Consider the following 27,474-nt stretch of genomic DNA (forward strand, 5'->3'; position numbering starts at 1 on the left):
TGCATCTGCTCTTGTTTGTTTATACGTTCGAGGTTGTTCCTCTGATTGTGTGCGTGCGTGCGTGTGCGTGTGTAACCGGTGCAGTGTTTAATGAGTTAGGAGCTGTCCAGTATTAGCACAGGAGTTCACCACGTAACTAGAAACAAAACAATCTGTTTCCTTGACTTGATGCGACGATATATTGCAGCCACAACATAGCTTTAGCATATGGAATTGGAGCCCCGACAAGGAAGAGCCGGAAAGGAACACACAGGGAAGGAATCATATGCAGTTCATTGAGGTCTTCTCTGAATCTCCAGATATATATTACTGCATGCCAACCATTCGATCAACCTAAAGTTCATGGCAAACTACATCCATTTCTCTTAGCAGTACGGATGCGCACACGGTAACAGCTTTCTGATTCGTAATTTGCTGGAGAATCGGCCGTCTATTGAATGCCTGCAGCACTAGCTTGGTCATTGTCATATTCGTCACGTTTGCAGTAGATGGGAGTTGCTTTAGAACCTCTATAAGGATTCTCTCAACCGCCTGCTTTCTATGGCCCATTCAATATAAAAAGGAGTCGTAGGTAGTAACTTCATTTTTTACTTGTTCCGGGAATCAAACAGCTGTAAGAGTCCTACTCTGAGACAGACTTGGGAGTAGATCACGTTGCATGTAAAATTACCAAGCGCCGAGCAAAAGCCGCAGTGCAAAGAATAAAATGCATCAGTTTCAATCTTGATGATTCTTTACACGATTAAGATCAACGGCATCCGCCGAAAAGCAATAAGAAAAGGCCCAAAGAACATGTATGTACACTTGAAATAATATATACGTCAAGTCGGGCAAAATGTTGCTGCAACCTAGTAATAACTCTCCTGCAGCATCTGCCACTCGAATGAATAATCAGGAACGATTCTCCAGCAGATCGGGAAGCGTTATTTTCCCAGAGTTGTGGGAATCGAGCTTGTTGAACTGATCGCAGATCTGCATTATATCCTTCTCTCCAATCTTCCCCATTTCTTTGAGCTTGTAGATCACGTACTCCGATTTACTGGCACCAACAAAGAGGTGAAGGACGGATTCAGGGCCACAGATGTTGCAAACATAAACCACTTCACTTCACTATGCACAAAACCCGAAAAACCCGGGGATGAATGAAGGGATCTTTACCTAATAAACCCGTGGTTGTTTATATCTGCTGCCAGCAAGTCCTGCACCGTAATGTCCCGATGCAACACCCACTTGGCGACCCTCCGGTGCCTCTTATCAATCCTTGCCTCCGCAAGGTACAGGAAAGCCCGGGCCACTGCGAGTGTCGAGAAAAGGAGCCAGACCGCAGCGAACAGCCTCCCCTCGGGCGTCTTGAATGCCCTGTCCCCATACCCAACCGTCGTAACCGACATAACCGCCAGATATACCGAGTCAACCCAACATAAGTCCTCCAAGAAATACAGCACCAATGTCCCGATCCCGATACACAGGACAACGACCCCGAGAGCTAACCCGACCTTTAGCCTAATCCTCATCCGACCCTTCTCGAGGTCAACAATGTAATTGCCGGCAGGGAAGGCCTCCCCGCGTGCCCGGCCCATTTTGATTCCGGAGAGGATGATGTTCTCCTGCCGGTCGAGGACGTAGTTGACGAGCCCACTGAGGAGGATGTCGATGAACCCGAACCCGACGAGGACGAAGAAGCAGGCGAAGACCTTGGTCTGCCAGGTCACGGGGGCGATGTCGCCGTAGCCGATGGTGCACATGGTGACGATGCAGAAGTAGAGGGCGTCGATGACAGGGTGGGTCTCGAGGCCGGAGAAGTGGTCCCGGTTGAAGGAGTAGATGGCGACGCCTATGAAGAGGTAGATGCAGAGGAAGACGAAGGCCTGGCGGACGATGGAAGAGGAGCCGGGGAGGGGCTTCGGGTCGTGGGCAGGGCCGGGCTTGAGGTCTCTCACGACGGCCATGGCAGGGGCGGTTTTGGACCGGTGGAGGGGCTTCTTGGAAGCTGTAAAGCGAGAGGATGACTGTGGACCGCCGTCTTCTTCTGGTTCTTCGTCGTGGTGGGTTTGTTGTGGGATTCGGAACGAGCGGAAGCCATGGCTGGCGGGGAGTAAAGGCTCATTGTCCATAAGAGAAGGAAAGCAGATCACGGAGAAGAAGAAGCGAAGGAGGGCGGGCGGCTCTTGGCTTATTGGTGAGAGGAGATGTGATGGGAGGAATCGGAGTGGGCCCAGATGAGTTGGATTCTTGTCGTGCGGATAATGATTAAGTACCCACTCGATGGTCCGGGCATATACGCCTTCCGCCGCATCGTGGAGGCAGGACCCGGACCTGCACTGTCTGTGAAATGGAGGATGCAGACACCCGGAACAGCGAAGGATTCTTACCCATGTGATCAGTTTCGTAGTTCGCCTGCCACATCTGGTCCGGTGGGGCCCACTTCTGCTTACAGTGGACATATATATCTGGGGAGGATTGCATAATTAATTAATTATAAATTATAATCTCATCTTTTTTTGATGAATTAAATTATAATCTCCTCGGGTCAGTCTAACACGATGGGAAGTTATTTTAGGGTATAATAATAGTTTAGGAAGACACATTCAATACTCGGTGTTTAGTGTTTTAATTCGAATTTTTATTTTTATTTTTTGGTGAGCAATCTTTATCACTTATTATTTCTATTTTCAATTTAATATTTTGTGCCGTACATTTTTGAATTATTATTAAATATTTGAATTGAAATATCAAATACGTCACCCTAAGATTACAATATGTTAGAATTTCACTAAAAATAATTGTAGGTGTGTCTCCTCATACGTATGTCAAAAGTGACGGTATCGTGTGTATATGTGCATTGTAATTTTCTAATAATATCATATATTAACAAACGATGCTTTGTTTTGGTTAAAAACAACAACGCGATTCAATTCAACGATCGCTGGATCGACTTCTTAGATCGATGTGCCGCCTTGTTGATTGCTTCTGACTTTATCCAGCTGCTTTAACCTAGAGGTGATTCTCACTGCAAGTAACGCATTTGAATTTGCCAATTGTTCCTGCAATGTGAATGGATTGTGATCGTTGCTTGGTGTGTTTGCATTTGTGATTGCGTGATAATCTAAAAAGCACGTGAGGCGGAAGAGGACGCTCGAAAGGCACATCGTCGGCGCAGGATTTTGAGGTCGTTTCGAGAGCAGAGTTGGGCCAACTTCAAGCCCGTATAAGGATTTGGGCCAGAAGGGTGGATGATTAAAATGAGCCCAGTTTGGGAATACGGGCCTGGTGTCTGGTTTGGGCTTTGAGCTTTAGGGCTTCCGTGGTTGATGACTTGACTCCTCCCCAGGGCCCACAACGTTTGGCGGACGTCAGCTCATTTTTCTGGCCAGAACCTGAAAATACAGAACGGTCATTAAGGTCACACTTTTTCCACGAGATAAACCTAAGCTAAAACACGGTGAAATTTCATCTGAAGGTGGGCCAATGAAATTAGACGAAAAAATGCGATCAAATCTGCATAATAATTACTCTATGAGAATTTGTTTGCTTAGGTAAGCATGGCATGGTGCATTAGGTAAATTGTCGAAACTAGCGAATCGAATTTTATGCAAGACAAGTTAATGTCCGAACAAGGGCCAGTTTAGCCAATGAACAAAAGATTATTCCCACTGCTTTCTGATATCGTCTAGCTTGGAGCAGCTTATTAACTCATAGGTTTGCATTTTTCTGTGCTATATATATAATACATCCATCTTTGCATATATGCCATGTTAGTGCGCTGCTCCGAGTTTTCCTAGATGATATCTCCGAATCGATCCGGCTGATATTCTAAGGCCCTTGACCATCTCTGAATCTGCAAATAGATTCACCGGGCACCATGCGATAGGTGAAGCAAGCAAGAGAGTATATATGTATGTATGTATGTAATGTATGAAAAAAAGAGAAATGGGGAGAGAAAGAGGGGAACTTTTGCCTTGTAAATGGCAGTCAATGTGGGGTCGAATGAATGAATTCGAGGAAGAAAAAGGGTGGCATGATTGATTAAATATATTCTCTAATTCAAACAATAGTATCGATGTCTGTGATTGAAATGAATAGGTTGGTGATGGTTGGGCAAAGCAATCACTGTCTCTCCTTTTTATATTTCAACACATGATTATAATAACCAAGAAGAGAAATAAGCATAATTTCTCTAAAGAATATAAAGAATTTATACAAAAACTCACGCGCATTGTGTATAGATTATTATTATTATTTATAGATCGGAATTACAATCAATATAAAAATATAATATTGTATAATAATTAACCTTCCATAAATATAAAAAAATTTCATAATCTCCTAAATCATATCAATTCATATATTTGATTCTCTCCAATATTCTTAATTGTGATATTAAATCATATTAGTGCGTTTGGATTTTGAGTTGAGTTGAGTTGAATTTTGGTTTTAATTGGTTTATAATGATTATATTATTGAATTATAAAAAAAAGTGAAAAAGTAATAAATAGTTGAAAGAAAGTAATAATTAAGTAATGATTATGTTGTTAAATTGTGAAAAAACAATGAATAGTCGAGAGAATTTAATATTAAAAATTGAATTAAATAATTAAAAAAATTAAAAATTAAAAATAAGTAATAATTGTGTTATTGAATTGAAAATAAGTAGAGTTCAATTGAGTTGAGTTGAGGTAAAAAAATTTTAAAAAACAAACGCACCATGTTCTCAAAAGCAGTCTACCGATAGAAAGAAAGAAAACGTAAATAGGTTCACGGAGAACGGGAAGGTCTCGTTTCGTCGTCTTTCGGAGAACCAACTCTCGCTGAGGAAGAACACGAATGCACTTTCCTAGTCAGCAAGAAAACAACACCAGCAATTGCAAGCTATTCACTCTTCAACTACCACTCCCTTTCGTTTCGCAATCAAATTTTAATATTTTAACTTTTAACTTTTAATTTTACTCACTACACAATAAAAATTAACTCGTTAAAGTAAAAAAGATGAGTCTCATACATAAACTTACTTATAACTCTATTATACTCAATTCGATTTTTAATATTAAATTCTTCCAACTATTTATTACTTTTTCACACTTTTTTTTTCATAATTCAACAACACAATCATTACAACTCAATTAAAATCAAAATTCAACCGTAGTCAGTTCTAAAATCAAATACACCGTAATTATCTGGTCTTCATGTATATTTAATTTAAAAAAGAAAAAAAGTGGGGTGCTGCTGCGGTCATCCAGAACTTGGTCGTTAAGATTCAACAGAGGGATAATACTCTTTACTATTATCCCTTTGAAACGTTGGTAGTGGTGTTATTAAAATAGTTCCGAGCTCTTGCCTCGAAGGCACGGCTTATTTCCCTCTACTTTTAATAGAATAATACTCGAAGTTGAAGCAGAGAAAGGTCATGAGCTTGCAGAGTAAGCTACACCAGGAGGAATGGTTGACAAGAAACATCTTCCTACTCTTAGCTAGTGAGGAGGAATGAGTCCTTGCTGATCAAGCAAGGAGGTGGGCATATAATTGCCAGCTCCTCAGGGTCGAACCTTCAGAGCTAATTGGGAGTTTGAAAAGTGCAAGTAAGTTCATATCTGATGCATCTCTCTCAACTGAGACTCTCTGCAATGGTTTCTTCCATCCCACCTTTTTTTTCTTCCTTCTCGAATCGTTTTCGGGGGGGTGGTTGGTTTTGTCGGTTATGTAGTTTTGGGCAGTAAACCACGTTTGCTGTCGTGTGAAGTTTGTTCCTTTGTCCCCATTTTTCTGCCGTTATTTGACTCGGGAAAAAGGACACGGTTTTTTCCCATTTGTATTTTCTGGGTTTTGTTCGCCAATCGGTTTCGTTGATCGATGACATTTTTCATGTGGTTTAAACAATCAAAGGTTCGACCACTGATGAAGCCGCTGAATGGGAACTCTTTTATTATCTTTGCTCCTCAATGGCAAGAAGGTATTTATATTGCTGAATGCCGATTCAGGGTAACGTGGTTCTGTTCTGCAGATGAGAGGCTGTTCTCCTGATCGGTGAAAACAGCAGTTGAAGAAAATCAAAGTATCTACCATTGTCGATATTATGGCCATGTTGAAGAGCTCAAATGGGGAGATCCCAGCAGAGAATGGCGACCACAAGGACCCGAAAAAGGGAATAGAAGACGAGAAAATCGATTCGGTCCCCTTCCACAAGCTCTTCTCGTTCGCAGATTCGACGGACGTGCTTTTAATGGTTGTGGGCTCACTGGGCGCTATTGGGAATGGGATGTCTCTTCCCCTCATGACTGTGCTGTTCGGGCAGTTGATTAACTCTTTCGGGCTGAATCAGAACAACAAGAACGTCGTACATGAAGTGTCAAAGGTAAATATACTATTTCCACGACAGCTCAAAGTCGAAAATGTGATGCTAAAATAAGCAATCCATGGATAGCTGACTCGGTTGTTTTTCCTATCTCAGTTATCGCTACAGTTCGTCTATTTAGCGGTGGGATCTGCAGCAGCATCTTTTCTGCGTAAGTTGATCTCTTTAATCGGATGTATATCAAAAGAAAAATGAGAAGCTACGCTAAAAATTCATGCTTTGTCTCCAGAGGTGGCTTGTTGGATGGTAACTGGAGAGAGGCAAGCCGCCAGAATACGAGGCTTGTACCTTCGGACCATACTGAGACAAGACGTAGCCTTCTTTGACACAGAGACAAACACTGGAGAGATTGTAGGGAGAATGTCGGGCGACACCGTTCTCATACAAGATGCCATGGGGGAAAAGGTCGGGCATGGATATTATGGATATATCCTTTTGCTAGTTTCCTGTGAAGAAATAGACCTATGACTAACTGCATAATCTGTTCGCAGGTAGGGAAGTTCATTCAGCTTGTAGCGACGTTTCTGGGTGGATTTGTCATAGCTTTCATCAAAGGATGGCTACTCACCTTGGTTATGTTATCGTCCATTCCTCCACTTGTTGTTTCGGGTGGGGCCATGTCCCTTGTCATATCAAAGATGGCTTCTCGGGGACAGACTGCCTATGCAAAGGCAGCAAACGTCGTCGAACAAACAATCGGCTCTATCAGAACAGTACGTCCAAATTATTAATTACCTGCAAAACTAACTGGATGCGTAACCTTTTAATGCAAAAAAGAAGCTGTTATAGTCTTTTCCTTTTTGTCACTTTAGGTTGCATCTTTTACCGGGGAGAAGCACGCAATTAAGAACTATGACAAGTTTCTCGTGCATGCTTACAAGAACGGTGTTCACGAAGGATTAGCTGCTGGGTTGGGGGTTGGGACGGCCTTCTTCATAATCTTCTGCAGCTATGCATTGGCCATTTGGTTTGGAGCAAAAATGATCTTGGAAAAAGGATATACTGGAGGTGATGTGCTTAATGTGATTGTGGCCGTGTTGACCGGTTCGATGTGAGATCTTTTCCGAACCCTTTTTTTTCTTTTAATTCGATTAAGAAGAAATTATCAACTGATTTACTGTTATATATCTGTTGTGAATGCTTGGTTTCAGGTCACTAGGACAGGCTTCCCCTTGCATGACAGCTTTTGCTGCTGGTCGAGCAGCGGCTTTTAAGATGTTTGAGGCAATTGATAGGAAGCCCGAGATCGATTCCTGCAGCCCGAAGGGCAAGACACTAGAAGACATTCGTGGAGATATAGAACTCAAAGACGTTTATTTTAGTTATCCAGCGCGGCCACAAGAGCCAATATTTAGTGGGTTTTCGCTTTGCATATCTAGCGGGACAACCACCGCCCTGGTCGGGCAGAGCGGGAGTGGGAAATCCACCGTTATCAGCCTAATCGAGCGATTTTATGATCCACAGTCTGGAGAAGTACTCATAGACGGCATAAATTTGAAAGAGTTTCAGCTTAAGTGGATTAGGAGTAAGATCGGTCTCGTAAGTCAAGAACCGGTTCTCTTCACATCAACTATCAAGGAGAATATCGCATTCGGAAAGGATGGCGCTACAACAGAAGAGATTCGGGCTGCTGCGGAACTTGCAAATGCTGCTAGATTCATCGATAAATTGCCACAGGTACAAAAGACATCTTATATTTATATTGCTCTTTCGTGATCTTATGTCTTATCCAAATTTGTCATGCGATGGATTTAGCAATATGAATTTACTTGTTACTCTAGGGATTCGATACAATGGTTGGTGAACACGGGACGCAGCTGTCGGGGGGACAGAAGCAGAGAGTTGCGATAGCAAGGGCTATACTGAAAGACCCGAGAATTCTACTTCTTGATGAGGCCACGAGCGCACTCGATGCAGAGTCAGAGAAAATTGTGCAAGAAGCACTTGACAGAATAATGAGCAATCGGACGACCGTCGTTATCGCTCATCGATTAAGCACAGTGAGGAATGCTGATATGATCGGCGTGATTCATCAGGGCAAGTTAGTCGAGAAAGGTACTGGAAGTGATGTGTCGATATGATCGGCGTATTAATATGTAGGAGTAGTTTTCTTGCTCAGTTGTACATCAGTTGGCAATAGTGTTTCAGGATCTTTGATATGGCTATTATAAATTGGTCAGGCACGCATTCGGAACTACTTGAAGATCCTGAGGGAGCGTATGCGCAGCTGATACGTCTCCAGCAAGTGAAGAGCGAATCAGAAAAGGGGAAAGATGATGGAACTAGTGAGTTGAGCACGAGCCAAAGAATGTCGTCCTTACGATCGATAAGCCGTACATCTTCAGGAGTAGGAAACAGCGGTCGCCACTCCTTCTCCCTCTCATTCGGTGTGCCTGCCGGGGTGGGCATCTCCAATGCTGCGCCAGGACAAGCGGAGCCCTCTTCTGCTGAAACCACTGAAAATGCTCCTGAGGTCCCAATCCGTAGGCTCGCTTACCTCAACAAGCTGGAGCTTCCGGTGATGATCCTTGGGTCAATCGCTGCAGTAGTCAGCGGAGTGGTCATGCCAATATTCGGCCTGCTACTGTCAAGCATCATCAACTCGTTCTATGAGCCACCTCATAAGCTGCGAAAGGACTCGAAGTTTTGGGCATTGATGCTGACTGTCATCGGTGTGGCATCCCTACTGTCGTTCCCATCACAGAATTACTTCTTTTCGGTTGCAGGCTGTAAGTTGATCCAGAGAATCCGATTGATGTGCTTCAGGAAGGTGGTCCACATGGAAGTGAGCTGGTTCGATGAACCAGACCACTCGAGTGGGGCCATTGGAGCGAGGCTATCAGTTGATGCAGCGACAATTCGTGCCTTAGTTGGAGATGCGCTAGCTCAACTTGTTCAGAATGGGGCAGCAGCAATTGCCGGTGTAGTCATTGCCTTTGTAGCAAGCTGGCAATTGGCCCTGATCATCCTCGCTTTACTTCCTCTACTTTTCGTCAATGGCTATGCTCAAGTTCGGTTCATGAAAGGATTTAGTGCTGATGCAAAGGTTATTACTAGACGAGCTTACGAGCTTAATGTTGCATTTATCGGGATAGAGCTAACACTCGTGGTTGATTGCAGATGATGTACGAGGAAGCAAGCCAAGTAGCAACAGATGCAGTCGGAAGTATCAGGACAGTTGCTTCTTTCTGCGCTGAAGAGAAAATGATGCAGCTCTACTCGAAGAAATGTGAGGGTCCAATGAAGAACGGGATAAGGCAAGGCTTGATTAGCGGAACCGGGTTCGGCATATCTTTCTTCTTGCTATTTGCTGTCTATGCCACTTGTTTCTATGCTGGCGCTCGGTTTGTTCAGGATGGCAAGGCGACATTCACCGATGTCTTTCGGGTAAGATTACCATCAGATAGGATTGATCTGTTTCTGGGGATGTCAAAGCATTGTTGTTAAATTGGTTCTCCTCGATGTTATAATTTATGTGCTTAATCCCGTAGGTCTTCTTCGCCCTGACCATGGCGGCTATGGGAATAACACAATCGAGCTCGATGCTACCCGATTCTAGCAAAGCTAAGGCCGCTGCGGCTTCCATATTCACAATATTGGACAGAAAGTCGAAGATAGACCCAAGCGATGAATCGGGAATAACACTCGAGAGCGCGAAGGGAGAGATCGAACTTCGTCACATCAGCTTTAAGTATCCCTCTCGTCCTGATATACAGATTTTCCGTGATCTCAGCCTGGCCATTCATTCGGGCAAGGTGAAAACCTATCTTTATGTGCATGCGGTCGATCAAAACCAAATGTAGCGAAAATACTAATTCTGGGCGAAACAAATGTTCCATATTTCAGACAGTAGCATTGGTCGGGGAAAGTGGGAGCGGGAAATCGACTGTGATAGCATTGCTGCAGCGGTTCTACGACCCGGATTCGGGTCATATCAAGCTCGATGGGGTCGAGATACAGAAGTTGCATCTCAAATGGTTCAGGCAGCAGATGGGCCTAGTGAGTCAGGAACCGGTTCTGTTCAACGAAACGATCCGGGCAAATATTGCTTACGGGAAGGAAGGAAATGCGACAGAGGCTGAAATATTGGCCGCCTCAGAGCTTGCCAATGCCCACCGGTTCATCAGTGGCTTACAACAGGTTGCTTTTTAATTCGATTTCACGGTTCGTGTTTAAAAATCGATAATCGATGTGCTTAGTACGAATATAATTAACTAATAACATTACAAAGCTAGAGATATAATTAATAGCTTTGACTAGGTTTGAATGAGAAAATGGAAATTCTCGAGTTACGAGAAAACACACGGAACATTTCAAAAATAGTTTAGGATATGACATTGATTTTCATGATTTTCGGTTATGTAGGGTTACGATACATTAGTCGGGGAGCGAGGAGTCCAGCTATCGGGCGGGCAGAAGCAGCGTGTGGCGATTGCACGGGCCATAGTGAAGGAGCCGAAGATCCTGCTCCTGGACGAGGCCACCAGTGCACTGGATGCGGAGTCTGAGAGGGTGGTCCAGGAAGCGTTGGACAGGGTCATGGTAAACAGGACCACGGTCATAGTGGCGCACCGGCTGTCCACGGTCAAGAATGCAGACGTGATTGCCGTGCTCAAGAACGGAGTCATCGTCGAAAAGGGAAGGCACGACACGCTAATCAATATCAAGGATGGATTCTATGCGTCCCTGATTGCTCTTCACATGAGCGCTTCGACTTCCTAAAAATTTTTGTGCATCTCCCCCAGTTTGTTCCCTATTAAAATTATGGCATAGTAAATGCATCCATGCAAAAATCTATTTTGTAATACGTTTGTGTCTGTCACAACTCACAATCTATTGTTTTTCCAAACCAGGTCGGGTTTTGAATTTAATAAAAAACAATTAATAATTCGATTAGGCGTCATGCATGACAACATCTCCACTAATAATATAATAAAACATATATGTGCATGTATACTAACATATAAATCTTTAAAGATTAGGAGTCCTTAGTTAAAAGATACTCCGTGATTTGGGGCAAGCTTGTCAGGATCAATGGTCAACACTCCAGAACATGTGTCCAATTCGTTAGCTTTCATCTTGAGCCAAGACCACTTTAACTTGTACATGAACGGAATGGAGTCTGGGCTAAGGAATGTCATATCGCACTTACCAATGTACTGTACTAATTGATCTCGACATATATCTTCTTCTTCTTCTTCTTCTTCTTCTTCTTCTTTTTTCCTTTGAGATCTAGTAATACCGTCACATTTTATGCATTGTCGATTTGATTGACCCTCTAGAAAGTAGCTGTATTTACTTTAAGTGTCGAACCAAGGATTTCGATTCCGCAGGGCAAGAATTACGGGAACATAGATTGCTTTCGTGGAAGCCCACATAAACAAGACTAAGCCCGCATTATGTGGGCCGTGCAACCGTAACTTTCGGGTAGTTAACGAAAATCCCATGCACAATCAGGGACGCATAGAATAGAAGTGCACCGATAGCAAAGGTCTAATCATGCTAAAACATGTTTAGACACCATGCATATACATAAATAATGCAAATAAACTACTTACTTATTACCAAGGGACATTCTAGAAGCAGAGAAGCAAACATTGAGAGAAATAAACAGAAACCCGACTACTTACTTGTTATCAAGAGACATCTTAGAGAAAAAGGAAGTGCACACATGATACCGATGCCATACTTGAGATTTACACTGTATATTTATATTTTAATTCTTTTTAATATTATTCATTAAATTTTATTTGTTCGGGAGCGAAAAACTAACTGAAACTTCTTAATTTATGAAACATAAAATATTATCTACTAATTGTAAGAGAATAATGATTCGAAGGATTACACATTTAGTACAGATAAAAACTACACGCGACTTCTTTCACCCAAAAAAAAAAATACACGTGACTTTCTACTTTCTGCGTTAAAGAAAAAAACAAATTGCAAGGCTTTTTATTTAGTCAGCAAAGAAAATCGAATTTAATGAGTAGATAAAGAAAAAGTAAAAACAAAGAGCAGCTCTAAGGGAGTCTCATTTCGCGTTAGCTTAGCGAAATGGTACCGTCCCCCATCGGAGGACGAAATAAAAGGGCCCAGTCCCATCTTACCTTAGATCGGGCCAATATTTCTTTGCCCAATTAGGTGGTAGAGGCTCGTAGAGTCTGGGTGCCACGATTCACTTTTTTTTTTTTTTTTTTTGGAATAGCTGTTAGCCCCACGATCCACTTAATCTTTTGTTTTTTTCTTTTTCTTTTTTGAGGAATTCGCTATTGGCCCTGCAATCCACCCAAGCAAAGTATTTTACATTAACTTAATGAACCTTTATTCGTCACTATAAATTATTTATATAAAAAACACGTGGTGCCATAATTGGACCAACCCTTAGAGGGTGGAGCCCCTTGTTTTCTCAAGGGGGGTAATTTTGATAATGTGGCGTCCATGTGGCACTAGAGTAGGTTTCCGAAAATATGACTTGTTTCCCACTCTTTCAAGAGTTAAAAGTAAAAAAACTACGCACTATTCGCAGCATTAATTTAATAAATTCAATGTTATTTAGTAAGGTGAGAATAAAGTCTATTAGCTCATATATATATATATATATATATAGATAGATAGATAGATAGATAGAGGTGGAGATCAAATTATTTGTTCTTTCTTTTTTTTTGGTTAAGACAAAATTTACTTCTCCTTTGATAAAATTTTTAGCTCAACAGGTGATATTAATAATGGCGGGAGAGTTCGGCAGCAGGGGTCGTCCTTCACGGTTGCCTGATCCGGAGCCACCTGGCCCCAATGGTTGACATGGCAAACCTCCTTCATTCCCACCTCCCGGAATTCTCTCAATCGTGATCGTTCTCCCCGCCCCAGATCACACTCCGAGTCCTTCATCTCTGCGTCGCCGTTGCCATCCCCTCGGTCTGTTTCCTCCGCCTACCACCCGTCGACATACCCAGTGAGGAGTTCTCTCCGGGAAAGGGCCACGCATGGTACTTCCAGCTCGCCCACCTCAACAATCCTGGCCTCCGCCATGCCCTCCAGGTTCAAGTCCCCGGCGTCCGCGCCTTCATCATGGAGATCTTCTGCAGCCCGGCCTTCCTCGTCACCTCCAAGTCCGAGCTTGACATCCCAACCCAACATATTATCTCTCTATCATCAAAGGCCTTGCGCTCACCGTCTTCATGGCCCTCTGGAGAATCCACGATGATGAAGGCATGAAAGGAGCACTCGATGACGATGTATTTCTCGATGTCCCTGGCCCTGTGCCCCATCTCCACTGTAGGGACCTGCCCGTCCATGCCAGGGACAGGACGTCCGGCGCCTGCCCCACTTTGTGGACTTGTCCGGAGACTTGGCCAAGGCGGGCGGGCTCATCGTGAACACGTCGGAGTCGCTTGAGGCCTTCACTGTCGAGGCACTCCAAGTCCGAGATCACGATCAGGGGAAGATCAGGGTGACTGCAGGTGGTGGGCCTGTTGGAGAATTTTATGTTTTGTTTGATGTTTTCATTGAGTCATGTTAGTAGTCATGTACTGAGTCATTTTACTGAGTCAAAGTTTATCACGTTAGTTGTTTGGTTGTTTATTATCTGTTCCTAGTTTTGAGGAAGTAGTGGTTTAGTGGGGAGTTTTTTGTAAAGCCTTATATAAGGCTGCCTTTCTTCAATGAAATAAAAAGCAGTAGTTCTTCTCCATACGTATTCTGTGTTTTTCAGTTTCTATTCTGTGTGCTCTTGTTGCAACAGGCCCGCCCCGCCTCTCTGCTTCGTCGGACTGCTCTCTGACTTGGGTGGTGCAGTACTGCAGGGACAAAAAGCCGGTGGTGGCCGCAGCCAAGTCAGAGCGTCCTGCTCTTGTGTTCCGGGAGCATGGGACTTGCCTTCTCGGCAGACCAGATCAGAGAGATCGCGGTGGCCTCGAGAGGAGATTGGTGGGCTTCCTCTGGGTGGCCCGCCCGCCCTATGGGAGCACCTCCGCCCTGGAGAGCTTCCTGCCTGAGGGATTCTTGGATCGGACCAAAGTCCACGGGCTGATGCTCAACTCATGGGCCCCGTAGGTGGAGATCCCGGGTCATGCGTCCGTGGGCAGCTTTCTCACCCAGTGCGGATGGAACTCAATCCTCGAGGCGATCACCACCTGCGTGCCCACTGCCCATGCTTGCATGGCCACTCTTTTGCGGAGCAGAGGATAAACCGGGTGGTCCTTGTGGAGGAGATGGGGGTGGCAGTTACGGTTGCAGAGTCGGAGGATATGTTCGGGAGAGCAGCCGAGTTGGAGAAGCAGGGGATTGAGCTAATGAAGTCTGACAAGGGGAAGGAGATGAGGGAGAGGGTGGCGATGCTTAGGGATGAGACGGCGGCAGCAGTGAGGGAAGGTGGGTCTTCCATGGTGGCGCTGGCATAGTCGATCAAGTCGATTAAAGGCAGGAAAGTTTGAAAATAAAATAACTGGACGAGCAGGATCATTGTCATTATAATATATCTTTTTGTGTTCCCTTGAGAGGATCAGCATGGGTCTAGTTACTTCTAAGTACGTACCGTTTGCTGTATAGTGAATTGTGTCGCACCTCGTGGCTTACTATGGGCTCACTAGGCTCAATATAGTCTCTGTCCACTGTTAGTTGGACACTGGATTAGGGGTGTAATATCTGTAAATATATCGAGTTTGGCTAATTAGAAGAAGCACCAAAAAAAAAAAAAAGCTCAAGCAAATGCATGAATACCAGAATCTGGAACTATATTTGTCACTAGAACAGCGTTTGGCATTACAAGTGTTAGGCACAAGCTAATTTGCCAGCAACATGCCATGGGATGTCGTTATGGAACATGTGGGCTAGTTCATCCCGGGGACCCGGAAGTTACAGATTCTGTCCCACCCGCTGGAAAAGAACAAGCACCCACAGACATTAACTCGGGCTGCAACCCTTTTGAGCATTCAGAAAACTTCTACAAACTGGGAATCAGAACCTGCGATTGGAACAAGAGCAAGAAGAAGTCAGAATTGGTCTTTGTAAAATAAGACAAGCGGTGCTGGTGCTGGTGGTGAAGATAACCAGCAGACAACGTTGCAACATCTCATAGCAGACACAGAAAATCTGAATTCACAGTGCACGGAGCAGGAGTTTCATGACAAATATTCAGCCTTTTCATGAATGAAGGGTATCAAAAAACTCATCCACATGCATTGATTCGAATATCTATCTATACTCTTCAGAGACTGACGGCTTGTAAAAGCAATCACATATGTCATCACATGTTTCCATTCGTAAAATTGAAAGAGTTGACATTATACTAGCATTAGCAAGATGAACATCAAAACAGAGCCGGCCTCGTTCTTACAGCATTAAAATCCTCCATAAAATATGGCTCACATTTCTTCTAGTCGACCAAATGCCAAAGGGCTTCATACATGAACCGACCGCTTGTAAAAGCACTCACATATTTCATCAGGTCCTGCTCTTCATAAAATTGCCAGAGTTAACATTATTCAAACAGAAGCAAAATGAGCATCGAAACAGAGCCTGCCTCATTATTACAGCACTAAAATCCTCCATATAATATCCATCTCACATTTCCTAGAGTTGATCAAATGCCAAAGGGATACGTAACCGGGCTGTTTCAACCAATGGGCAAGCTTGAGAAAAGTGAAGCTCCGTGCGCATTTGCAGCTTTAAGCGAAACCAACCACTAACTCAAGAGAGCATAGAAAAATGCAAAAGGAGAAGATTATCAAAAAGGTCAAGATTCTACCTTAATATTTTATTATCAACTACTGGATTGAAGATACACAGAGACCACTGTCCATATCAAAGAATCATAAAGCAACTTTATGCATCAAATGGAAGTCTCTATTTTTATGGGCAAGCCAAGGATGAAGAACCACAAGAAATGCATGAGATTTCTCATAACTTTGGGGATGGAAATGCCGGTACCTTTTCACAAGATCAATCTGCAGGTAAAGTTTTTCTCTACGAGCTCTGTGACTGCGTCCCTGAACTTGTAGTAATCCTCTGCGGTGTTATAAACTTGATGAGATATACGGGCATACCCTGTTATTCTGCCACCATCCTTGTCCCTAGGTCCCTCCCCTTCTTCCTTTGGAGCCTGATAATGGATTGGAACTTCGACCCCATGATGCTCCCTAATGTAGGACCTCAGCTTCGAAGCATCCTCCGTGCTCGAAATTAACAGCCTAGAAGGCAAGCCTACCATGATCATGCTTGCGCACATTTCTTGGGGAGACCCGAGATTCGTCCCCCAAGATTCCACTAGCATCTTCCCCATTTTCACGACTTCCTCATGGTTCCACCTCATTATCCCCTCGACCCCACCTTCAAACCTCTCCACAAACTCCACAGCCGAAGGCACGACGAGCTGGGAGCTGTAGTCTCTCGTGCCGATCCACGCACTCTCGATGGGGAGCCCATTGCCGTACTCATGAGAGACCACGGGGTGGTGCATATCATTGGAAAAATCAACCTTTCTGCAGTACAAGAATGCAACAGACGGTGGGCAAAAGAACCATTTGTGCAAATTGCTAACATAAAAATCAGCTCCAATCTCCTTCACATCGACGTTAACACTACCTATGGCGTGAGCAGCATCGACGAAAACCCTCTCCACGCCTTCCTCTCTGCAAACCCGAACTAAATCCTTCACCGGAAGGAGAACAGAAGGCATTGATGTGATATGATCAATTATAGCTAACCTCACGGTTCTACCATCCCGTTTGCCTCTATCTAACCCTAATTTAAATGCGTCGATGATCTCCTCCTTGGAACTAACCGGAAATGGCAGCTCAACCTCGATGACAGAGCCACCGGCGGGTGTGACATACGCCTGGATCGACTTCTTCACCGCCTGGAACGCGCAGTGGAGCATGACGACAGTATCGCCGGGCTTGAACCTGGACTCGGCGAAACCACGGCTGACCTGCTGGAGGACGATGGCGGCAGCAGTGGTGGCGTTGTCCACAAGGGAGACCTCTTCAACGTCGTCGGCGTTGATCAGGGCCTTGATTAGGGTCCGGGAGCGAAGGATCCCGTCCTTCAGGATGTTGAAGTAGAACTCGTCGGGCTGGCGGAGGAACCGGAGCTGCCAGTCCCTGTGGGCCGACTGAACTGACGCGGGGCAGGAACCGAAGCTGCCATTGTTGATCCTGGCGACGCCCTCCGCGTGGTGGGAGAATTCTGCCCGGATTTCGGACTCCGAAATGGACTGTGAAAGCTTCGGCTTCTTGGCAACGTGGCGGTGGTTGCTGTGGCCGTGTGAAGAGCCGCCGTTCCGGGGGTCGTCTCCGGCCATGGCAGAAGCGTCGACTCGACGAGTCAGAGAACGATGGGAGAGAGAGTTTAGGGTTCGCGGATGAGCCAAGAAGGCATTGTTGGCGGCTCCTGTGACGATCACTGTGAGAGCGCCTCAGAGAGAGAGAGAGAGAGTGAGGGAGTCAAGAATAGGAGAGCGACTAATGAATTAGGATGCGCCAATTGCGAGTCGTATTACAGTCCGTAGATTACACTGTCAATAACGAAGCTTTATGTTCCCTAGTATGATTATTCAGGGATACCCAAGATATCGTGGTTAGATCAATTCAAAAAAATAATAATTAAATAAATAAATAAGAACTTATCGTGGTATATAGGCCATTCATGTTTTTGCTAAAATATATGGATACGGTCAATGTGGATGAGTTCGAGTGTTTCCGTAAAAAAAATTATCTTTTAGTGAATCGAAACTGCCATTATTGATCCTGACGACGCCCTCCGCGTGGTGGGAGAATTCTGCCCGGATTTCGGACTCCGAAATGGGCTGGGAAAGTTTCGGCTTCTTGGCAACGTGGTGGTGGTTGCTGTGGTCGTGGGCCGAGCCGCCGTTCCGGGGGTCGTCTCCGGCCATGGCAGAAGCGTCGACTCAGCGAGTCAGAGAACGATGGGAGGGAGAGTTTAGGGTTCGCGGGTGGGCCAAGAAGGCATCATTGGCGGCTCTTGTAACGATCACTGTGAGAGCGCGTCAGAGAGAGAGAGAGAGAGGAGTGACAGAGGGAGTCAAAATTCATGCCGTCGCTATATCTTTTGATCTTTGAGGACATGATTATGAATAGGAGAGCGAAGAATGAATTAGGATGCGCCAATTGCGAGTCGTATTATAGTTTGTAGATTACACTGTCAATAACGAAGCTTTATGTTCTGTAGTATTGTTGTTCAGGACTACCCAAAATATCGTGGTCAGATCTATCCCAAAAAGAAAAAAAGAACTTATAGTGGTACGTAAGCATTTCCTATTTTCGCTAAAATATACGGATATGACCAATGTGAATGAGTTCGAGTGTTTCCGTGAAAATTTCATCTTTTAGTGAACTAGTTTAGCTCTAATTGAATTCGGAAATCGTTATACTTTCATATATCATGATACGCATCAAAAAGTACAGGGGTATCGGACTGAGAGGAACGAACCACTAAAATGACAATATTATGCTGCCGCTGATTGTGTAGTTGTTTTGGTTAAAATATTGGTCTTAGGAGTCTCCGGGTGGGTTATATATTGCGTGGTTCGATGTAACAGCGGGAATCAAATCGAGGAGCTAATTGATTTTTTATTCAGAGAAGCTATTGTATATAAATCCCTGCATTAAGAAAAACATTCATTCAAGGGACCACTCTTTTTATTTACTAGCTGACAAACTGTTGTACTGTTATAAAATCAATAATTTAAGAAGACGTCCGTGCGCTTGCCGCGATGAATGTTCATACCAGTTTGAGGATTCGTGATAGTACGATATAACGTGGTATGGATGGACTTGCGTGTTAAAGATTACATCTTGTACATAGGATTTGCGCTGTGAATTAAGCGTCTTCAAGAAAAAATGGAAAGATAAAGTTGGCGTAATTTTATTTGATAATAGAGTTAAATTTAAAAATTTATATTCCTATTGAAATAGATACAAAGATAAATAAGAATATTAATAAAAAAGTATTTATATATGCATTTAAGTTGGATTATAGTAATTGGGTTGAGGAATAAAATAAAAAATTAATGATTATAGTAAGGGGCATTGGCTTCGATATAAAGTTGTAATTTTAAATTGTAAAATCTAAATTTTGCCCTCTATTTTATAGTGTTGGGTTATAAAGCTAACATCTATAACTTTATAATCGCGGTCGATTTGTATCTGAAACACGTGAAAAAATATTAGATTACAATGAAATAATCATGAAAAGCACATCTTACCTATATAAAAATAAATCATATACTATAATATTACTAGCACTTTTAATAATTAAATATATTTACCAAACATAACAATTTCATGTTTCGACCTACAATTCAAGAAAAATAATTTCATAATTAAATTTTTCATCCAATCTTCCACATCTAACAATATTCGAACCAAACTCCTATGGGGAGTTTGTTGCAAAATTAATCATTATAAGCACTTTCCCCGATTAAAACTTTATAATCGCGATAAGTAAAGATTTTACATTTGAAACACGTAGAATTTTTAAATTACAATATCTTATTTTTATAAAAATAAATAATATATTATATTATCATCCACGTTCTTAGTACTCCAATACATTTAATTACTAAATATAACAATTTCACATTCATACATAAGGGAAAATGATTCGATTGTTAAATTTTTCTGTAATCTTTGCATTCACTCTAATCACACAAATGCTCAAACAAAACGCCCCCTACTATCCATAATCAATACCCATCATTTAATTCCTCGATGATATGAACTAGCGTAGCAATCTTAGGATAGTTTCCGTCGGAGGAAAGAGCAAAAAAATAATAGAATAAATTTCGACGATACCCCATATAATTTGTAAAAAGTTAGTCACACCCCATCCTTTCAAAATTAGGCACACACTACTTCTCATTTCATTGGTTTCTACTGTTTTTTCTTAAATTGAGTCGGATTTGGTTCGAATAAAAAAATCAAGTAACGGGTCAGTTTGTGTAGTTTTGTGACATGGGATCCACATGGCAAAATGAATATTCTTTTGGTGCTATGTCAGCGAAATGAGGAGTGATGTGCGGCTAATTTTTGAAAAGATGAATATTGCTGGTCATTTCACAAACTATACAGAGTATCGTCGAAATTTACCCAAAATAAAGAAAAATGAGAATTTTTGCCAAATTAGATTCATCTTTCATGATAAAGCTCCCCATAAACTATTTTTCAGAACATAATTGTACTATCTTTCGTTTGTGTTTTGAACTTATTGAAGTTTTTTACCATTTTATTTTAAGTCCCTTTCTAAAATTTAAAAACGGAAAATTTAAGAAACTAAAATGAGACATGATAGAACAAAGTGAGAGAGGCTGGTGGGGGCCCTAGGGGTGGGCCTGGTCCGATTTGATTCAAAGAATTGTGCCAAATCGAAAAAACAATTCGGGATACATAATAATCTTATGACGAAGAACTAGACCAAGTATAACTAATTTTCTAATTCGATTAATCGATTAATCAATTTTTTAATATTAATATTTAAATGAAAATAAACGGATCCCCAATTGGTAGGATGCGATTCTTACGAGTCAAAACTATAAACTAAAGCCAACTTTAGTGGATATTAGTGTTTTATTAATTTAGTTTTCAATTTTTTATAAAGTTTTTTTAATATGTTAGTGAGATTTTATTTATTTTTGGAAAATTTTACTGGAACGTTTTGGTTGAATGAATCATGTTTCACTGAATTGAATATGTGAAGTCATTAATCGAAGCGATTTTTGGTTAAAAAGTCGCATTGAATTAGAAGCGTCGACCGATCGGTCCGAGAATTTTACTTATATTTTGTTCGGTTCAGTTGCACAATTCAATTTGAGTTTTTAGTCCTTTTGGACGCCTAGGGTTCCATCCCAACATCGACCACTACCACCATGAATGGTGATGATGTGAATCATCATATTATTATAATTTATTTGGTTTGGTTTCTTCGTTTTTTTCCGCTTTAAATTTCAAAAATGGACTTAAAATAAAATGAAGAAAAAGTTTAGGAACTTTAAAAACAAATGAAAGATTATATTGGCCCGTTTGTTTTTAGGGTTAAAATAACAAAAAATTTAATTTTAATTTTAACTCAACCCACTACACAACAAAAATACACATTTCCTAAGTCAAAAATTTTAACTTTAACTTTATCTCAACACACTACATAACATTTTGTCATTTTCCACAATCAAAATCAAAGTTACTTTAACTATGAAACCAGACGCACCATATATGTCCATCATCAGAAATAATTTGAAACGAAATCTATAATGGAAAATAGTATTCAAGTTTGGGCAAAAAAAAAAGAAAAGAAAACTCGAAATGGGAAAGCAATATATATATATATATGTGTGTGTATATATATATACTGTGCCGCAATTTATTTTTCTCGATGATCTACTGTTGACCATTTTCACTTTCCCTTTTAGGGATATCCCACGTCAATAGAGGACCAGCTCAGCAGCCGCAGCCAATCAGAATAAGAATTCGTGCCACCTGGGCACGTCAACCCAGTAAACATCTTCCTCAGAAGCGCGAGAGAGAGAGAGAGAGAGAGAGAGAGAGAGAGATTGTGTTGTTTGTACATCGTACTGGTCAAATGAGAATTACCATTAACGGGTTTTGGTTATTACTGCCTCGAGCTGTTCTGTATTAGGACTCCCCGTCCCCCTCTCAGGTACGCTGCTATTCAGTCCGTTTCTTGCTTTCCTCTCTGTTTAAACCCTAGATCCTTCTGTATTGGATCAAGAAAGTAGCCCAATTTGATGCCTTTTGGTTCCTTCTCTGTTCCTCATTTGATTTATAGATACGTTTCTTTGTTGGGGAGGGGGATCCATTTAGAGCTTCATTTGCGGAGGAGGTGAGAGATTCAGTAGATCGCTTGCTTGATTGCCCCCAATTCGTGCCTTTGCGTTTCTTGCACTGGATTTGATCGGGGGAGGCGGCGTTCCGGTGCTCTTTTTAGGTTCTTGATCGTCTTCTCGGATCGTATCTTCTATTGGGCGCTGATCAAAATCCATTCTTTCGGCTGATTTCTCGCTGGGTCATGGAAAAGTTCTGAAATTCCGAGAAAACTTGCAATCCTCAGTTTCTATCGCCTGTTTGTCGAGGGAGTTCATCGGAAACTGTTCTGAGCATTACTAAGGTTCTGCATTTCTTGCTTATTGGACTACTACAACTGTTCAATTCTATAATAAGAGTCTTCTAACTTAGATGGCGAACCCACCTCCACCTTCTTCTGGCCTTTCCATCTCCGTTGACCGCCGGAATCCCGAGACCTCGAGCCCTCACTCCGCCAGAAGTCCAATCCCTCCTCCTCAGGTCACACCTAAAGTGCCCCGGTTTCCACCACCGATATTGCAACAGGATCACTCAGGGTCCCCTTCAACCAGGCCCCCTAACTTATTGTCTCCTGCAGCAAATGGCGCTACATCCGGCAGTCCGGCTCCCCATTTAAGCACACCTCCTGGTCCTCCTGTTTTTACTTCTCCTTTAAGGCCTGCTGCAGTGCCTTTTCGGAGCTCTCCTGCAACCCCGCAGCCCATCGCTTTCTCTTCGGGCTCGTCTTTGCCAGCTTCTACACCTCCACAATTTTCAAATGGGTCTGCTCAATTGCAACATCAAGTTTCTGATCCCGTGGAGGACTTGAGTTCTGGTGGGAGTGCACCTTATGTACTATTTTCAGCCCAGAAGGTACTCGTTTACCTTCTTTCCTTTCAACTTTATTATAATGGATGCTCCGTTTAGGATTTGCATAATAGGTAAGTGCAATCTGTGCAATATATCTATTTTGCAAAGCAAGAAGAAATTTTGTTGATATGTACAACCCTGGTTTACATGAGTAACTGAAGAAGTGGACTAAGCCTTTTTTTAGGCTTGATTCCATGCACCTAAATTTAACTTGGAGTGGCCCCCCAACTGGGCTTCCATGGAGGCCAGTAGTTATCTGAATCTATTTATGAGGTCATCGTGAACCTAGATCATAACAATCCCAAAAGAATAGCAAAAAGAGTGAAAAAAAATAATTAATAATTACATTTGATGACACTTGACATGAACACTATTTTGTTCTGACATTGATTGATGCACAATGTTCTTATTGTATGTAGAAGTTTGTATCCACTTACATGTTTTGCTACCTTTTATTCTCTAGATATTGAAACAAAAGAAACAAGCAAATGTTCCCAGCTTGGGGTTTGGGGCATTGGTTTCTCCAGGAAGGGAGATCTCATCAGGCCCACAAGTAATTGAGCGGAACCCTCACCGCTGTCAAAACTGTGGGGCCTATGCAAACTTCTATTGCAAGATTCTCCTTGGTTCAGGACAGTGGCAATGTGTTATTTGCCGTAAACTGAATGGGAGTGTAGGCGAATACATGGCTCCAAGCAAGGAAGACCTCAGAAACTTCCCTGAGCTCTCATCTCCAATCGTGGATTATGTTCAGACAGGGAACAAGATATCTGACTATATACCTGTTTCTGACTCAAGAGCCTCCGCTCCCATCGTTCTTGTTATAGATGAGTGCCTAGATGAGCCCCACCTTCAGCATCTGCAAAGCTCATTGCACGCCTTTGTTGATTCCCTCGGGGCCACAACGAGAATCGGAATCATTCTATATGGCCGAACAGTATCAGTCTATGACTTTAGTGAAGAGTCAGTTGCCTCAGCTGATGTTCTTCCTGGGGACAAATCTCCGAACCAGGAATCGCTGAAGCAGTTGATTTACGGGACTGGTGTGTACTTATCCCCTGTTCATGCTTCCTTACCTGTAGCACATGCAATATTTTCTTCGATAAGGCCATACCAGCTCAATGTTCCTGAGGCATCCAGGGACCGGTGTCTGGGGGCTGCAGTTGAGGTTGCTCTGGCTATAATAAAGGGTCCGTCAGGAGAGATGTCGAGCGGGATAGTGAAGAAGTCGAGAGGGAACAGCAGGATCATCGTGTGTGCTGGTGGGCCCTGCACTTATGGGCCCGGGTCGGTTCCCCACTCTTTCACTCACCCGAACTATGCCCATTTGGAAAAGACAGCTTTAAAATGGATGGAGAATCTGGGCCATGAAGCCCATCGGCATGGAACAGTGGTGGACATATTATGTGCTGGGACTTGTCCTGTTAGAGCTCCAACTTTGCAGCCTCTATCAAAGGCTTCTGGGGGCGTCCTGGTCCTTCATGATGACTTTGGGGAGGCCTTTGGTGTGAACCTGCAGAGGGCATCGAGTAGAGCAGCTGGGTCCCATGGTTTTCTGGAGGTTCGCTGCTCGGATGATATCCTCATAACCCAGGTTGTGGGCCCTGGTGAGGAGGCACATGTGGAGGCCCATGATAGCTTTAAACACAATGCTGCTCTATCTATTCAGATGCTGAGCATTGAGGAGACGCAGAGCTTCTCTCTGTCCATGGAGACCAAAAGAGACATCTTGAGTGAGGATGTGTTTTTTCAGATTGCATTTCAGTTCTCTAATATCTATCAAGCAAAGATCTCGAGGATCATTACAGCAAAATTGTCCACTGTTGATAGTCTTTCGGCATATCTTAATAGCATTAACGATGAGGTGGCAGCTGTCCTTATTTCCAAGAGGACTCTCCTGCGAGCAAAGAACCAATCGGAGGCAATCAACATGCGGACAACGATAGATGAGAGAATCAAAGATATAGCTTCAAAGTTCGGATCACAGGTACCGAAGTCAAAGCTGTACAAGTTCCCCAAGGAACTGTCTCTACTACCTGAGCTCCTATTCCATCTTAGGAGAGGCCCACTGCTGGGGAGCATAGTAGGCCATGAAGATGAGAGGTCTGTTCTGAGGAATCTCTTCTTAAATGCGTCCTTCGATCTCTCTCTCCGAATGATCGCACCCCGCTGTTTGATGCATCGGGAAGGGGGAACCTTCGAAGAATTGCCCGCTTATGATCTTGCAATGCAGTCTGACACGGCCGTTGTTCTTGACCACGGGACAGATGTCTTCATTTGGTTGGTAAGCTACTCCTAGCGACGAGTTTCGATACATAGATGAATAACATGCAATAAGCTGCTGTGGCATAAGTTTATCCTCCTTAAGGATTATGGAGATTGCTCATTGATAATCTTAAATCAGGGTGCTGAGCTAGCTGCTGATGAGGGAAGAAGTGCAGCTACTCTAGCAGCTTGCAGAACACTGGCTGAAGAGCTCACAGAATCACGATTTCCCGCTCCGAGAATCCTTGCATTTAAGGTATCCATTCTTTTCTCCAAGTAGAGTGAAGTGATTTGGAGCATGCTATGGAAAAGAAAATTAACCACTTTTACTGAGACACGTTTTCTTGTTGCAGGAGGGCAGCTCCCAGGCCCGGTATTTCGTTTCTCGGCTGATACCTGCGCACAAGGATCCTCCCTATGAGCAGGTTAGAAATAATAGAACTCCACATGACTTTTCTCCTATTTGCTACATATTCTCGTAATTTTTTTTCCCCCTTCCTAATAGAAAAACGGTTTCCAACTTCTTGAAACCATTCTCTGGTTTGCCCTTGACATGAGTTTAGTTGTGAGCGAAGAGCTCATAAAGCTACAAGAAATGTTTGACATTAATTTGACTGCTGGAAAAATGATCCCAATACTTGATAACAGGAAGCGAGATTCCCGCAGCTCCGGTCTCTGACGGTGGAACAGCGGATGAAGCTTAAGAGCAGCTTTGTCCACTTCGATGACCCAAGTTTATGCGAGTGGATGCGGGGCTTGAAGGTTGTGCCTCCAGAACCTAGCTAGTGAATCCTTTTGTCATCTTTCTTCCCGGCCGTAATTTTACGTCCGAAAGCTTGGGAAATCCAAGGAGCGTGTATCGACGAGATGCCAAGCTGATGTTTCTTTGGTTACAATCTTTTTTTGTTTATTATTCTTGTCATTTTTACAGTAAGGTAATAATTACTCAGAGTAGAGTCAAAAGTTCGGTGATGGATTCGATAAGTCCATTCTTTTCTGCTTCACTAATTTCTCAAGTACAACAATTCTTTGGAGATGTAGACAGAGAATCAACGGTCTTATTGTTTTCCATTTCATTACATCCTCGTGTACCAAATATGATCGAGATTATCTCTCTGCTCCTACTTCTCCCTCTCCCCTGAAGTACGATAAATGACTTGAGCGAAGCCGACTACTTGTGCTCATTCTGGCATGGTGAGACTCTTCACATGGGTTTTAACAAGAGGTCCCCGGCTTTCTAGGGCTTGTGAGATGTCCAGAAGCTCGGGTTGGCTCTGTGTCATACCCCTACCTTAATAAGGAAAGCACTGAAACTGCCTTAGCATGTCCTCAATTATATTAAGAACATCTACATCCGTATCTCTATATCTATACATACATACATACATATGTAATAACGTCTCGAATTGAATTTTCGTGCCGCCATATATTCAAAAATATATGAAATGGATCTCTCATGTTATTGCATCATCATCATCAACTATAATAAGGAAAATTTTCTCTTGTTTTATTAAGAAAATAACCTCGTATGGACTTCCCTTTATATTCATAATAATATTTTCTTATTTACTATTAAAAAGTTAATTATATTGGAATATATGATATATTATTCTAATTAAGTAGATGTCGTTTTTCTAATTAAGTAGATGTCATTTTTCTGCGTGTGTATATATAGATACTATAGTAGAGTATTTCAATAAAACAGAAAGGAATATTTTTTATTAATTATTAATGAAATAATTTTAGTATATATCTTATTTCGAAAATGTTAGATGTTTTATATAAAAAAATAGTTGAATAGTTTTAATTTTTTTTATCTAAATTCGTGCCATTAGATTTTCATTATTTGATGAACAATTTAGTGTTCGAAAAGTCAATATCATAGATAATTTATACGACTATTTTATTAGTAAAATATTTTTCAATGTAACTCTTATGTTGATCATATTTTTATCATGTGATTAATCTATATAATCTTATAGTTTTAAATATAACTATATAAGGAAATAATTTACTCGATATTAATTATTATCAGTTCAAAATTATAAATTTTTAGGTGTATACTAGAATATTATTATTATTATTATTATTATTGAATCTTGCGCATCACGCGGATCATTCGATAAAGAAAAAATGATGAGGCCCGGCCACTACTAAGGTAATGAAATGGGCAAACGG

The 27,474-nt window shown here is 42.4% G+C and overlaps 4 protein-coding genes across 6 annotated transcripts; 2 read left to right on the forward strand and 2 right to left on the reverse strand.

Moving 5' to 3' along the window:
- Positions 1 to 683: 683 nt before the first annotated feature.
- On the reverse strand, positions 684 to 2,178 carry LOC116196296 (two-pore potassium channel 5). Its single transcript, XM_031525951.1, has 2 exons — positions 1,159 to 2,178; positions 684 to 1,039 (listed from the first exon to the last, which is right to left on the reverse strand). Exons 1-2 carry the CDS (start codon positions 2,112 to 2,114, stop codon positions 892 to 894), a joined length of 1,104 nt encoding a protein of 367 aa, XP_031381811.1. The 5' UTR covers positions 2,115 to 2,178; the 3' UTR covers positions 684 to 891.
- A 3,169-nt stretch (positions 2,179 to 5,347) lies between these two features.
- LOC116196858 (ABC transporter B family member 4-like) lies at positions 5,348 to 11,239 on the forward strand. Of its 2 annotated transcripts, none has more exons than XM_031526770.1 (13): positions 5,348 to 5,576; positions 5,999 to 6,349; positions 6,446 to 6,500; positions 6,579 to 6,754; positions 6,841 to 7,062; positions 7,162 to 7,400; positions 7,501 to 8,026; positions 8,131 to 8,404; positions 8,530 to 9,395; positions 9,470 to 9,736; positions 9,841 to 10,104; positions 10,196 to 10,489; positions 10,715 to 11,239. In XM_031526770.1, the coding sequence occupies exons 2-13, from the start codon at positions 6,071 to 6,073 to the stop codon at positions 11,069 to 11,071; spliced, it is 3,819 nt and encodes a 1,272-aa protein (XP_031382630.1). In that variant the 5' UTR covers positions 5,348 to 5,576; positions 5,999 to 6,070; the 3' UTR covers positions 11,072 to 11,239. The 2 variants fall into 2 exon arrangements, with proteins under 2 accessions (XP_031382630.1, XP_031382631.1); XM_031526771.1 differs by lacking the exon at positions 5,348 to 5,576 and adding an exon at positions 5,752 to 5,880.
- Positions 11,240 to 15,035: 3,796 nt separating this feature from the next.
- LOC116196443 (L-cysteine desulfhydrase) lies at positions 15,036 to 17,838 on the reverse strand. Of its 2 annotated transcripts, XR_004154823.1 has the most exons (3): positions 16,277 to 17,838; positions 15,684 to 15,797; positions 15,036 to 15,311 (listed from the first exon to the last, which is right to left on the reverse strand). XR_004154823.1 is itself a non-coding variant. In XM_031526163.1 (2 exons), exon 1 carries the CDS (start codon positions 17,646 to 17,648, stop codon positions 16,281 to 16,283), a length of 1,368 nt encoding a protein of 455 aa, XP_031382023.1. In that variant the 5' UTR covers positions 17,649 to 17,834; the 3' UTR covers positions 15,036 to 15,311; positions 16,277 to 16,280. The 2 variants fall into 2 exon arrangements, 1 of the variants encoding a protein (XP_031382023.1); XM_031526163.1 differs by lacking the exon at positions 15,684 to 15,797 and having other exon boundaries at positions 16,277 to 17,834.
- A 4,031-nt stretch (positions 17,839 to 21,869) lies between these two features.
- Positions 21,870 to 26,375, forward strand: LOC116193727 (protein transport protein SEC23-1). Its single transcript, XM_031522471.1, has 6 exons — positions 21,870 to 22,018; positions 22,148 to 23,034; positions 23,495 to 25,315; positions 25,436 to 25,552; positions 25,650 to 25,721; positions 25,945 to 26,375. Exons 2-6 carry the CDS (start codon positions 22,555 to 22,557, stop codon positions 26,080 to 26,082), a joined length of 2,628 nt encoding a protein of 875 aa, XP_031378331.1. The 5' UTR covers positions 21,870 to 22,018; positions 22,148 to 22,554; the 3' UTR covers positions 26,083 to 26,375.
- The last annotated feature ends 1,099 nt before the right edge of the window (positions 26,376 to 27,474 follow it).

The sequence above is a fragment of the Punica granatum genome, chromosome 2, assembly GCF_007655135.1.
Source record: "Punica granatum isolate Tunisia-2019 chromosome 2, ASM765513v2, whole genome shotgun sequence".
In the NCBI taxonomy this organism is placed as follows: domain Eukaryota; kingdom Viridiplantae; phylum Streptophyta; class Magnoliopsida; order Myrtales; family Lythraceae; genus Punica; species Punica granatum.

Bases quoted from the DNA above. Each gene is read 5' to 3' on its own strand.
- LOC116196858 (XM_031526770.1), top strand. From the start codon at position 6,071: ATGGCCATGTTGAAGAGCTCAAATGGGGAGATCCCAGCAGAGAATGGC. The intron at 7,401-7,500 runs GTGAGATCTTTT...GCTTGGTTTCAG, and splicing joins GCCGTGTTGACCGGTTCGAT to GTCACTAGGACAGGCTTCCC. The intron at 8,027-8,130 runs GTACAAAAGACA...TTGTTACTCTAG, and splicing joins TCATCGATAAATTGCCACAG to GGATTCGATACAATGGTTGG.
- LOC116196443 (XM_031526163.1), bottom strand. From the start codon at position 17,648: ATGGCCGGAGACGACCCCCGGAACGGCGGCTCTTCACACGGCCACAGC.
- LOC116193727 (XM_031522471.1), top strand. From the start codon at position 22,555: ATGGCGAACCCACCTCCACCTTCTTCTGGCCTTTCCATCTCCGTTGAC. The intron at 25,316-25,435 runs GTAAGCTACTCC...ATCTTAAATCAG, and splicing joins CAGATGTCTTCATTTGGTTG to GGTGCTGAGCTAGCTGCTGA. The intron at 25,722-25,944 runs GTTAGAAATAAT...ACTTGATAACAG, and splicing joins AGGATCCTCCCTATGAGCAG to GAAGCGAGATTCCCGCAGCT.
- LOC116196296 (XM_031525951.1), bottom strand. From the start codon at position 2,114: ATGGACAATGAGCCTTTACTCCCCGCCAGCCATGGCTTCCGCTCGTTC. The intron at 1,040-1,158 runs GTAAAGATCCCT...TGTTGGTGCCAG, and splicing joins AACAACCACGGGTTTATTAG to TAAATCGGAGTACGTGATCT.